This window comes from Trichomonas vaginalis, chromosome IV, assembly GCF_026262505.1.
Source record: "Trichomonas vaginalis G3 chromosome IV, whole genome shotgun sequence".
NCBI classification, from domain to species: Eukaryota; Parabasalia; order Trichomonadida; family Trichomonadidae; genus Trichomonas; species Trichomonas vaginalis.
This window is the reverse complement of record NC_067206.1, coordinates 6128171-6140272: the sequence shown is the minus strand read 5'-3', so window position 1 is coordinate 6140272 and position 12102 is coordinate 6128171. Positions and strand designations below refer to the sequence as shown.

General features: G+C 33.5%; 6 protein-coding genes and 2 pseudogenes across 8 annotated transcripts, besides 1 other annotated feature; 2 read left to right on the top strand and 6 right to left on the bottom strand.

Annotated features, from left to right (window-relative positions):
* Nucleotides 1-2832: part of a mobile genetic element that runs on past the window's edge.
* Nucleotides 42-206, bottom strand: TVAGG3_0039740 (uncharacterized protein; the record flags this gene model as incomplete). Its single annotated transcript, XM_001322529.1, has 1 exon — nt 42-206. The coding sequence occupies one exon, from the start codon at nt 204-206 to the stop codon at nt 42-44; it is 165 nt and encodes a 54-aa protein (XP_001322564.1).
* TVAGG3_0039730 lies at nt 1040-1601 on the top strand (annotated as a pseudogene). The gene has a single exon. A coding segment is annotated over exon 1 (562 nt).
* A 1308-nt stretch (nt 2833-4140) lies between the features above and the next one.
* On the bottom strand, nt 4141-4383 carry TVAGG3_0039710 (serine threonine-protein phosphatase family; the record flags this gene model as incomplete). The annotated part of the gene is made up of 1 exon (XM_051220707.1): nt 4141-4383. One exon carries the CDS (start codon nt 4381-4383, stop codon nt 4141-4143), a length of 243 nt encoding a protein of 80 aa, XP_051105693.1.
* An 18-nt stretch (nt 4384-4401) lies between these two features.
* TVAGG3_0039700 (uncharacterized protein) lies at nt 4402-4764 on the bottom strand (the record flags this gene model as incomplete). Its single annotated transcript, XM_001322533.2, has 1 exon — nt 4402-4764. The coding sequence occupies one exon, from the start codon at nt 4762-4764 to the stop codon at nt 4402-4404; it is 363 nt and encodes a 120-aa protein (XP_001322568.1).
* A 445-nt stretch (nt 4765-5209) lies between these two features.
* Nucleotides 5210-5721, bottom strand: TVAGG3_0039690 (phage tail repeat-like family; the record flags this gene model as incomplete). The annotated part of the gene is made up of 1 exon (XM_051220706.1): nt 5210-5721. A coding segment is annotated over one exon (512 nt), but the record flags the coding sequence as incomplete, so codon positions are not given.
* Nucleotides 5722-6926: 1205 nt separating this feature from the next.
* TVAGG3_0039680 (ATP binding) lies at nt 6927-9198 on the bottom strand (the record flags this gene model as incomplete). Its single annotated transcript, XM_001323941.1, has 1 exon — nt 7499-9163. One exon carries the CDS (start codon nt 9161-9163, stop codon nt 7499-7501), a length of 1665 nt encoding a protein of 554 aa, XP_001323976.1.
* A 563-nt stretch (nt 9199-9761) lies between these two features.
* TVAGG3_0039670 lies at nt 9762-10839 on the bottom strand (annotated as a pseudogene). Its single transcript has one exon. A coding segment is annotated over exon 1 (1078 nt).
* Nucleotides 10840-11461: 622 nt separating this feature from the next.
* TVAGG3_0039660 (protein of unknown function, DUF4106 family) lies at nt 11462-11851 on the top strand (the record flags this gene model as incomplete). Its single annotated transcript, XM_051220705.1, has 1 exon — nt 11462-11851. A coding segment is annotated over one exon (390 nt), but the record flags the coding sequence as incomplete, so codon positions are not given.
* Between the last annotated feature and the right edge of the window lie 251 nt (nt 11852-12102).

The following is a 12102-nucleotide window of genomic DNA, read 5'->3' as shown; positions in this document are numbered from 1 at the left end:
GTTTAAAGCTGCATTGTTCATTTCATCTCAGTAAAAAAATTTTAGTTTGGTTTGTTTTCAACTGGTTGTTGTTGTGGAGGTGGGATGGTTCCTTTAATAATATCATTCAGTTTCACATGCTGAGCCTGACTATATGGTATCGGTTTAAATGCTGGAAGCCGACAAATCCATCTTGAACTCATTTGTCTCAATGCTGCATTGTTCATTTCATCTCAATAAAAAACTTTACATTCCCACGTTTGAGGCGGTTGAGGTTGGTTATTGTTTACCCACTGTTGTGCATGGTTATATCCTCTGTTAAAGAATCTTTCACCTTGGTCCATATAGTGTCCTGCTTGGTTATAGTAGTCATTTGCTTTGTTATAATAGTTTCCTGCTTGTCTTCCTACATTGTCCATCCATCCTTGAACTTTTCCTCTTGTTTCAGGATTTGGAATAAGATTTGTTGCATCTCGTGCTACATCCCAACCTTTCTGTACAGTTTGTATAATAGGCTGAGCTTTGTCTTTCAGTATACCTAATGTACTCAAAATCTTCCTTCCAACTCCAAATGCACCTCTGGCTATTGTTCCCACTGGGGTAAAAATCTAGATGCGACTCCTGCTAATGCGCCAAATAAACCCATTTCTTATAGGGTAAAAAATGACGAATCCAAACAAGGACCCCTATTTTCTAAAGCGACAAAGAAAGCACTCATGATAAAAATCTTTAGTTCAACACCAAATGCTTGGTTTATGGATATCTTGGAAAACATTCCGAGAGTGAGAACAGATGGACCTCCATACTGGTTAATATTTGTTGCGTCAAAACACAAGATACTGTGAAGCCATACCATTATGGTCCAAAAATATTTTAGATGTGAAAACTGCTTTGACAATATTCGTTGACAAATACCATCCAACAAAAACTGACATCTGACTGTGAAAGTTCTTTCAAATCAGATGATGTAAAAAACTATCTGCGTTCAAAAAATGTAAACCAATATTTCATTGTCGACCAAAACCATTCTGCTCTTGGTGTCATTGACGGTTGTATAAAAATGTTAAGAGACTTAAACCAACCACAAGGTGGTGAAGCAAATGAAATGTCATATGACGACAAATATAGACACTTCTCCATGGCAAAGATGAGACAAGTTTTAAATATTTACAATAACCGTAAACAAAAAGGTTTGGGAAACCACTCCCCCGAAGAAATGAAAAACAACCCTGACTTAGAGAAAGACTATATATTTAATAATTTAGTCAAAAGAGACAAACAAGAAAGAATGCCGGGCTTCAAACTTCAGAAAGGTGACAAAGTAAAAATAGAAATACCTAAACGCGACCCATATGAAAATACTATTGACTATGACAACAATGGGAACCCGACAGGTACTCACATTCGTGTTCGTAAAAATAGAAGAAAGTATACAAGAGAATATATGAAGTTTTAGGCAAACATGGCAAAATGTACACACTGCAAGCAGAAGATAACTACTATTGTCAGACCTCGTTTCAAACTTGTCAAAGTTCAAGGTGGTATACTTTCAAAGACAGTTCCTAACAAATATAAGACAAACTCCTGACGAATATGCTAAAGAAGTTGAAAATGACGACTAAGCAATTCTATACCATGCGTAAACTGTCATGTAAGGTGGCATGTATTCTTTACTTTGTCCCGTTGTTTGCGTATATCCTGAAACGAAATGTGTATGGTTTCCTTCTCCCTGCGTGTCACTCCAGTAACAATTTATAGCAAACTTAACGTCGTCCTTAACATCATATCCTTTACCTTTTGTCATTCCTGACCAATCCCAATATCTATGCTTATTGCCAACCTGCTTGAGATGTACTTAAATCTATGTAATGACTGTGTGCAGGTAAATTTTCACCTGAAATCGTTTTACTTCCACTTGTTTCCTTTGAAGAGTTTGCACAATACAAAAACCTGTCGACTATTTGTTCCCATGCACCAACACCAAACATTACTTGAGGACCTCTTGCATCCATAGATGTATAAATAGAACCTACTGGGTTCATTAAATCAAACATATGAGATATTATAGGATTGCTCTTTTTGAACTTAAAATATAGTGCAACTATTTCAGGTTTCTTCTGTTTGTGTCAGAATATTTTTTATAATATAATTTATGTTTTCAGGGTAGGTAAAATCTTGACTATAATATTTATTTCTGTCATCTGTATAATAATATACTATTCTCGTTTTTTCTATTGCATTATATCTTTATATCTATAATAATCTAATATAATGTTAGCTTTTGTTCATCTACATGTGGTGTTCTGTCGTCATCTCCATAGTCATAATAATGTGGTGCCGGAGCTGGGTCAGCAATGTCATATCTGCCATTTCATAAACTCTTAAATATTTCTTTGTTCGTCTCCATATAAGTTTAAGTAGCAGTTGTTGTCTAATGGAACTTTAACTTGTGTACCATCATTCTTTTTATAGCTTACATACATTTCATTGTTATATTTTCGGAATGAGTTTATGCCGTGTACCATTTTTTAAGGACTGTACCAACTGCCATCTAAAATATTTATTTTCTTCATTGACAGAAAAGTCACCAACAATAGTTTCAATATTTTTTGTTCCTATCAAACTTTGGTATATTTCATTGACATATGTTTTATCTGCTTTATTTTCAAGGCTAACGTTTAAGTCTGTTATTTCAGAAGATGTATGTGTATGTCCAACGTCACTTTTCCTGTTTAAGGTTTCTTGTAAGTTTGTAATATTTGCAATGGTATGTGTATGAGTCTTATCTGCTTTTGTCTCTAATGTTTCCTTAAGACTTGGTATTTGGTTAATATAATGTATATGAGTCTTTTTAGAATATTCGTTTTCAGCTCTTGTCACTTCACTTGACATTTTATTGTCAACATATGTTTTGTCTGCTAGTTCAGGATGAGTATGTTCTTTTGTTGCATAAGCATTGTTAGCTCTTTCTTCTTCTTTTGCTATTGCATCGTCTACATATTCTTTGTCAGCTTTGTTGTCAACATCTGCTTTCAAAAGAAGTTCATTTATAGGTTTCTCGTTTAAAGTTCCTTTTGTTGGATTTATACAGACAGTATGGTTCTTATTGTCTTGAAACAGAAACTCATCTGTTATAGGGTTTAATGTCAGTTTTAAGTCACCCCCTTTCAATGACTCAGATATCTTAGAATAGTTTGAAAAGTTTGTTGTGTTCTTATTTAGAGCTTGCATAATGAGTTGTCGGTTGTGTTGTATTTCTCTCATAGACGCTGTTTCATTTGACATTTTTATTATAGATAAAATATGCTTCCAATAGAAAAAGAAAATTCTAGAGTTGCTACAACTAAACCATTAGATGAACTTTTTACTAATGTCGCGTCAAAAGTTTGAGACAGATACCGTAAAGCATGAAGGCTATCGTTTTTGACTACCCATTAAGATGGTTAAGAGACCCATCCGTCACAAAAGCTATTGGCTTTCGTAGAATGAAGTTCATTTCAGAAGCCATACATGGTTTCCCATTTACGGTCGGTTTTGAAGTTCGATACTATAACAAAGAAAACGTATGTATGAGAAATTTGAACAGGGAAAACTTTTACAAGTTAGTTTGCTTATAAACTTAGAAACAACTCTTCAAGCTTTTCAAGAAAAAAATAAACGATATCTATATTGAATATGCAAACCAGTATAACATTGACGAAGGAGAATACCATCTCGATATATTTATGACAGGGAAAAAATGCAACTGTTAAAATCAATAAAATAGAAGACCTTGGAGAAAACGTTTATATTTCTACAAAATATAACAACTTGGATGGTATAGATTTAAAGGATGTTTAAATCAGCCTGCAGCATATCCAGTACACCCGGACTATTATGAAGTCGAAAACCCTAATGAACATATGAAAATATTTTCGACCCAGATGCTATTATTGTTCATGCTTCATTTTCTGGTGCGCAAAACTCTTTCTTATGTCTGATGAATGACTTTTTACGAAAAACCTACAAAGTTATATGAACCGCCGAGTGGAGAAGATTTCAGACTTTCAAGTATGGTTTACTACAGATGGAAGAAAAGAATTAATTTCATTATACCATGCGTTTTTACTTAGAACTTAGTTTCATTATACAACTACTATCGAACGATAAAAATATAATTTTTTAATACGGTTGAGGTGTTGGATTTGGTTGCCAACTAGACTGTGGTGCAAGTTCAGGCTGTTGTATAACAGGAGCTTGCTCTTCTGGTTCAGGGTCTTTAGGTATAATACCAACAAACTGACCTACTCTTTTACCAATATTTTTGACACCGTTCCATACTCCTCTTCCGACAGATTTTATTCCATTCCATATACCTCTTCCAACATTTCGAAAGAAGTTTCCTATCTTACTGAAGAAACCCATTTTACTATATGTAAAAATCTAATGTCCGCCTAGTCTCTTACGTTTCCTGTTGAGTTCCATAGCATTCTTTAACTGGAGCTCATACATTCTGTTTCTCCTCTGGTAGAAAACATATTCTGGGTCAACTCCTGTGTTCGCGTCATCTGCATAAAGTTGTTTATATCCCACTTCAGGGTTTGTATAAAACTCTTTCCATCTCATATTTGCATACCATGGTGGCAAACCTAACGCAGCATCATTTGACATGGCAGTTTGCATTTGTACATCTGTTGGCACTTGACCATAGTTTGCCATTGCAGTTTGTATTCTAACTTCATTTGGAATATTCTCTGGGTTTGGTTGTCCAGGTTGCTGTGCATTCGCTAAGTTCTGTGCGTCCATTTAATATTAGATAAAAATATCTCTTACGAGTACATATGCTGAACATTTGCAGGCATTGGTTCATCTTCATATTCTCTGTACTTTTCTGCCACGTCAAATAAATAAATGACACAATGGAAAAAACCTAAAACAAGTAGTCCTATTTCAAACCACATTTACTTACTAATAAAATTTCTTTATTGTGACACTTTCTCCGGTTTATAGGACCTCTCTCATATTCTATTTGTCATATATAAACTCATAGTCATGTATGTCCTCTAACCATCTCATAACGGTTTCCAAACCACTTTTATCGGATGTAAAGTAAAAGCATGGATGGTTATGTATAACGTCTAAAGTTTCTAAAGAGTCTCTCAAAGTCCAGTCTACTTGGTATTGAAAATCCCATGTGTTATAGAACGGCGGGTCCACTATAAAGAAAACATTTTCCTTGTCTTTATATTTTTCATACAACTCTGTCCAATGACATCTCACAAACTCTATACCCTCAATATATTTTTCTATGTCCTCTTTGAAAACATTTGTATAGTTAAGATATAAAACTTTTGACATAAGTGTTTCAATGTCATGAACTCTTATAGCACCACTATATAATAGTCTAGCAGATATACTATCCCAGTCTATATATTCTGCTTTTTTCAAAACCTCTCTCACAATATTTTTCTTATCTAATGGTATACGTTCCATCTTACCTATAGGTATCTTTTCTTTTAACTCTTTCAATATATTGTTTGTGTCTGGAATATGTTTGAGACGGTCCATATAGTTGTCGAAGTCATTGCATATAATCTTTGAGTCAGGAAATACGGTATGACATAAATGGGATATATAGAAACTTCCACCGAACAAATCTACAAATGTTAGACCATTCGGTAGTTTCTTAAGTTCTCTCAATATAATATCTTTGCATCTACTCTTATTTCCAAAGAACGGTAACGGTGGTTTTGTAAAATTCATTTATATATAATAATAAAAATGTTTTTACCCGAAAAGTGACAGAAAAGTGACAAAACATGAAAACATATATAATTTGTGAAAAGCGGCGTAAAAAGTGACATTTTAAAAAGTGACACCATTAATATGATGTAAATAACAACGGTTTTGGTTTTGTCACCGGCTGGTCGGCTGGGGTTCGGTCCTCCTCTTGGGTCTTGGGCAAAATTTCTTATGGGCTAGAGGGCGCAACGCGCCTGGAAGCCCCACTTACCTGACCTAAATGCTCCTAATTATGCTTAAATTACTTGCTTGAAGACCTCATTTAAATTTCGAAATGTAAAATCTTGAAGTAAAACGTAAAATATATATGAGTTCATTCTGTTTGTATGCGTATTTTATGATACTTTGTTATTCTGCCGAATTAGAGATAATAGTTCTGCAGAAATTGACTTTTTGTGAGGATCTCATATAATTAATTGTATGTAATCTCTTAAAAAGTGGAAGTCAGGTTCACCTTTTGACTCACAGTTGAACTTCTACAACGAATGCATATCACTGCATATAATCTTTTGATATTTCTGATTTCAATTATTTAACTCAAATTCAGATGATAATTACTACATTTACAAGCAAACATATAAAGATGAAATGGAAATTTTTGAACTTTTTAAAGCAAACGCATATAATGGTTTTAGAAATGATTAAAGTAGTTTCTAAAGTAAGTTTGGCGCATTTTTTGAAGATTTTTCAAAAGATGAAAATTAAAATCCACCAAAATTTTGAGATGCTAAATCTTCACGTGATGGCTTAGATCAATTTCATAATTAATGATCTGAATTCAATATGCTACTAACCATTTCTGTTGATGAAATCGATGATAATAATCATCAAGAAGAAATTATTCAAGAATACACCGATATTATACATAAATTAACTTATTTTCTTAAAAATACAACCTAAAACTTAAAAATGCTGAAGCAAAGACAGAAAAATCAACAAGTCAGAAAAAAAAAGTCAAAAAAGATCATAAAGATGAAAATTACGTTGATTGAGATGACAAAGTGCTGTGTATCCATAATTTTCTTCTCTCATTGATATTTACACCATATGAATATGCTAATTATATTTCGAAGAAGTTGTGATCGGATTCTGAAAATGAGGAATGGAATAAGTACTTAGAAGGCAAAATATCTCTGATGAGAGATGGAATATTTAATTAATGCTTCTTTCAGTAGTGAATAATAGAGAATTCTCAATCAACGAAGTCGGGAACAGAACATATAAACAAATTTCAGAGAGTGTAGTATCATTTGTTAAGGAAAAACAATTCAATCTCTTTCAGAACAACATTGCTTCTGACTAAGAAAAAAAAACTTAATCTTTACTCCCAATAGCAATTTCCTCTGTTTCTCCTCCCTATCACTAACAAAGGCTTCTTGAGTAGCTCTTTCCTCATGTCGCGAATCAGGTTAATATTGTGCTTCACCTCTTTCCAGGCTTCGTCAACTTTATTCAGCATATTTGGGTACTGATACATATTCTGCACAAATTCGAGCGACAAAATGGAATCATCACACAATTTCGAGATCTCTTCCTTCAGTCCATCATCTTCTCTCGGCCGATCTCGGCTAATTTCTTGCTTTCGATTGAAAATTTCCGATCTACGTGTTTCAAGATCCTGTGTAATTTCACTTATCTGATCTAAAATTTTTTTTGTCTCCGAAATTGGTGAAGATAATTTTTCAATTCTGGATTTATACTCATCCTTCAAACGTCTTATGTCTTCATTTCTGTCAAACTATTTTCTGTTCTCATTAGCTATCTGATCTAGTTTATGGAATTCAAATATCTTTAATAATTCTTTTTTCTTTAATTCTTTTTCCTTTGATAATTGTTCTTCATTCATGAATTTTTTGTTCTTCATTAATTCATTGATCATGTCTCTGAAGATTCCCTCCGCTTCATATATCTTTGACTCAAGCATGATCTTTAAATGGTCGCTTTCAATAACATTTTTGTCGCGTTTTTTCAAAGATTTCTCAATTTTTCTAAATTCTTTGATTTGATTTTCAGAAAAATCGTTTGGAATTGTAACTTTTACGTAATTGATGTCATAATTGACTCTGAAAACTCCATTTGAGTCAACATAAACTTTGTAATCGCTGCCATTTGACTCAACTTTTACTTTACATGAGAAATTTACAATTTTGTTAAAAGACTTTGTTATGGTTGGAATGAACTCAAGAGCATCGAAAACTATTATATTTTCCGATTCAATTTCAATTGGACGATATAATATGTCTGCAATCTGCAAAGAAGGTTTCATAGCACATCCAATGGCTACACATTCATCAACATTGATGTTTGAAACAACCTTAATTCCGATTTCTTCGATCTTTTTGCGGAATAACGGAATTCTGGATGTTCCTCCGATGAGTTCTATGAAGGTTGGAAAGTCATCACTTGTTTCGATCAGTTCATTGACAAATGATGCACAGTATTCTGCATATTCTTCGATAATATCTTCAAAATCTTCTCTATTAATGGGAAAACTGATGTATTTATCACCATACTGGTATTCAAATTGGACAGAAGTATTTGCTGAGAGAATTTTTTTGGCATTTTCAACGGATTTGAGAAATTGATGCATGGACGAGGATTTGTTTCTCAAATCGTTTCTGAGATTGATGAAGTATTTCTGTGATATTTTGTTGAGGAGGTACTCAGTTAGAAGTTCAGTGATTTTTCTGCCGCTGATTTCATTTTTTTGCTGATGAGCAATTACTTCAATGGAATTTTGAAACAATTTGAGGATACTAACCTTTAATGAAGAATCACCAATGTCAACTACATAAATTGTCTTTGATTGATAAGGATCTTGTTCTATTTTATCTGTATGAGAGTGTATATATGCTGCTCCTGCAGCAACTGTTGATGTGACAAGTTCACAATCTATTCCAGCTATTTTTGCTGCATTCAAAAGTCCAATTCTTTGAATATTTGAACAATCTGGATCAACCGATAAATATAACTTGTTTACTTCTGGGTCATTCTCTTCCTTTTTAGCAATGTTAATTAAATGCTTTAAAAATGATGCAATGCATTGTTCTGGTGAAAAAGCGTTTGGTTTAGGAAAATTTCTACACCAAATACCAGTTAATTCATTTTCCAATTTACACAAGGAAAACCTAAAATCAGGTTCAATTCTTTCTCGGTCTGGTGAATTATATTGTAAACCAATCAATTTTCTGAGATTTGCAATTGTAAAACTTATGTTATCGGGTTGGTTCAGTTGAGCTTGATCTCCAAAAAAGCGTCTTTCTTCGCCATACGATATCAAAGTTGGAAATATCTTTGTAGATGAAGAATCAGCGCAGACTTTGATTATTCCGTTAGTGTTAACTGCAACAATTGCATTCTTATGTCCAAGATCTATGCCAACACAGTGAATGGAATGGTTCATTATATCTGAATGAAAGGTGGCAAATTCTAATTGTTTACCATATTTTGTACATTATTGAGAACTTTACAATGTTTGCCAAGCAAATTTTGCTACGCTCTCAATAATGAACAAGATATACAAATTATGGACAAAATTTAAAACCATGTCACTCATTCAATTATGAGGCAATTTGTGAGCAGAAGATTTTGTTAAGCCCACAATTTGGATTTTTACGTATCTTATGATGCATATTCAAATAACATGAATATAAAAAGTTTTTAAAATTAGTCAAAATTTTCTAAGAATTAATTTTTGAATAGTTTACATTTCTAATAGTTCCTTCAATGAGAGTGCGAGAAAATTAGCACTTTTCTTGCACTTTTTGAATTTCAATTTTGAATTGTAATTCAAAAAGTGCAAGAAAACTGCATTCTCTTGCCTTCAATAATACAATTTTAAAAAAAAAAAAAAAAAAAAAAAAAAAAAAAAAGGTAGTGGGGCTTCCAGGCGCGTTGCGCCCTCTAGCCCCTAAGAAACTAGAGGAGGAATGATACAAAGACCAGATGAAAAAAATAAAAATATTATAATAAAATTAAATTTTTAGTCTTAAATTGTTTTTTTATTCGGTATATTCTGAATCTTGAATGTCTTGGAAATTTTCTTCTTCTTCGCTCTCTGAGGTGAGGATTTCTTCGACTTCTTCTTCTTCGCTCTCTGAGGTGAGAATTTCTTCGACTTCTTCTTCTTCGCCATTGGGAGCAACAAATCCTGCAATGAAAACTTTGTATATACCTTCTTGAGGAGTCTCTATGATGAAAGTCGTATTGTTGAGGAAATGGAACTCGACATCTTGAACAAATTGGCAACTGCTGTGTGTGAATTTTGCAATTGTGAGAGGCTTTCCTTTATAGCCCTTGGGAAAGCTTGAGATAGTTACTGTTCCTCCATATGGAACTCTGGCAGGAATATCTAAAGCAACAGTTGTTATAACGTGGAAATTGTCTAAATTGAGGCATAGGTTCAATGCAGTATAGTCGTTTTGACTGGTTGTCTTTTGTGTAGAAATATAAATAGAATGACCTTTCACCATGTTCATTCAATTCTTCCAAATAATTGTATGAATTTGGATATAAACGGACAAATTCAGCAACTTTAACTTCTTGTAAATGCTTCTGCAAGTTCTTTGGAAACAAGTGAATGAACTGGTCAATAGCTTGCAACGCTATGAGATTGGCAGTAACGGGTAAATATGAAGCAAACATGTCAACAAGTACGCCAGGGTCTTTGATTTCGTTTTCAAGAGGCTGAATGGCATCCATGACAGCTTGAAACATCTCGTTATAATCTCGATTGTCTTCTGAACCCCACTGTTCATTTAACTTATCTAACAATTCTAACCTTTTCTTTGCGTATTTTCTACGAACTTTCTCTGAAAGAGGAGTGTCGCTATCTTGTGGGTCTTGAATTTGAGACTTAAATTGTTTGCTAAAGGCGAGATATCGTGTTTGCGACCTAGTGGTCATTGCAGAATGTGTTTCTGTATGTTCGATTGGATGTGTTTCTGTATTTTCGGGTGGTTGTGTTTCTGTATGTTCGATTGGAGTCTGATTGGTATGAACTTCTTCTGAAAATGCTTCTGTTCCGATAGTTGTTGTTGCCTGACCTGTTGGCTGAGCTGTTTCTTTGTGCAAATGCATATTGTCCAACAATTTGTCTTGAATTGTATGAGGAAGTTGCTTTGGTATTATAGGAGGTCGTAAGGGTTTTGAGAATGGTGAGACATAAGTTGTAGGAACTTTAACTGCAGAGGTAGTCGACGAATTGTTTGCGACACTTTTTCTTCCTTCCATTATGAAAAATAACTGTTTTTTTCGGACTACTCATAGAAAAGTTTAAAATAAACCGTTTTCGTCAACGGTAACCCCATCTATAATTTTATTTTATTGAAAAGTCTCCGTTGGCAAACCGTTCCATCTCAAATATTTGAGAAGATAACTTCACATTTTGACTTTTAAATACATATTTTTCACCATCGGACAAACTTTTGACAGAAAGGACTTACACAACTTTACACTTGTCAAAATATTTTTAACATACGATAGTATATATTTGCTCGAACAAATAATGGTCTATCGTCAACGCTCATAGAGATAGACCCACTTTTCTAAAGTATATATTTGAGTACTTTAAAAAAATATTATAGAACGATATAACAAATATTTTACAAAACTGACAACACTTTGACCGAGTAGTTTTTTGTGCTGAACAAAAAGTGTCATATAAACATCTGTCAAAAACCGCTTTTTAACTTCACTTAAAATGCCACGTAAGCTACGTAAGAATATACGTAAGAGGAAGAGAGCATTGAAACATCCAATAGTAAAACTGACACCACAACAACAGTTGCAACAACAAATGATGAATGACCCCACTATGTTGCAACAAATGTCAAGCAACCCTATGCTTTTAAACCGAGTTATTGGTGCACAGAGTGGAGGTTTAAGAGCGGCACTTTTAGCGAAAATGGCAGGCTATGGTGGAGCTGCAGACGGAACAGCTTATAACCCTCAAAGTCAAATGAATTTGAGTTCACTCAAAAATCAAATAACAGATGTCAAAAAGTCAAACATAGACATACAGAAACAAATAAGTGAAAACGAAAAGAAACTAGAATATGACAGACACACAAAGAAACTCAATGAGTTAAACGTAGAGAAAAAGAAGAAAAGAACAACTGAAAGAACTAAGTACAGAGGAATATGCGAAAAAAGTGTCAGAAAAAGCAGCAGAAGTAGCAAAAATGGAACAAGATGTTATAAATTTGAAAAACCATACTACTCAATATAAAGTACTGAAAGATGAAGAAATAAAACAAAAAGCCCTGAAGACATATATGGATAGCGATGAGTATAAAAAAGAAGTTGAAGCAAATGTAAAGGCAGAAAAACTTTTACAGTTGC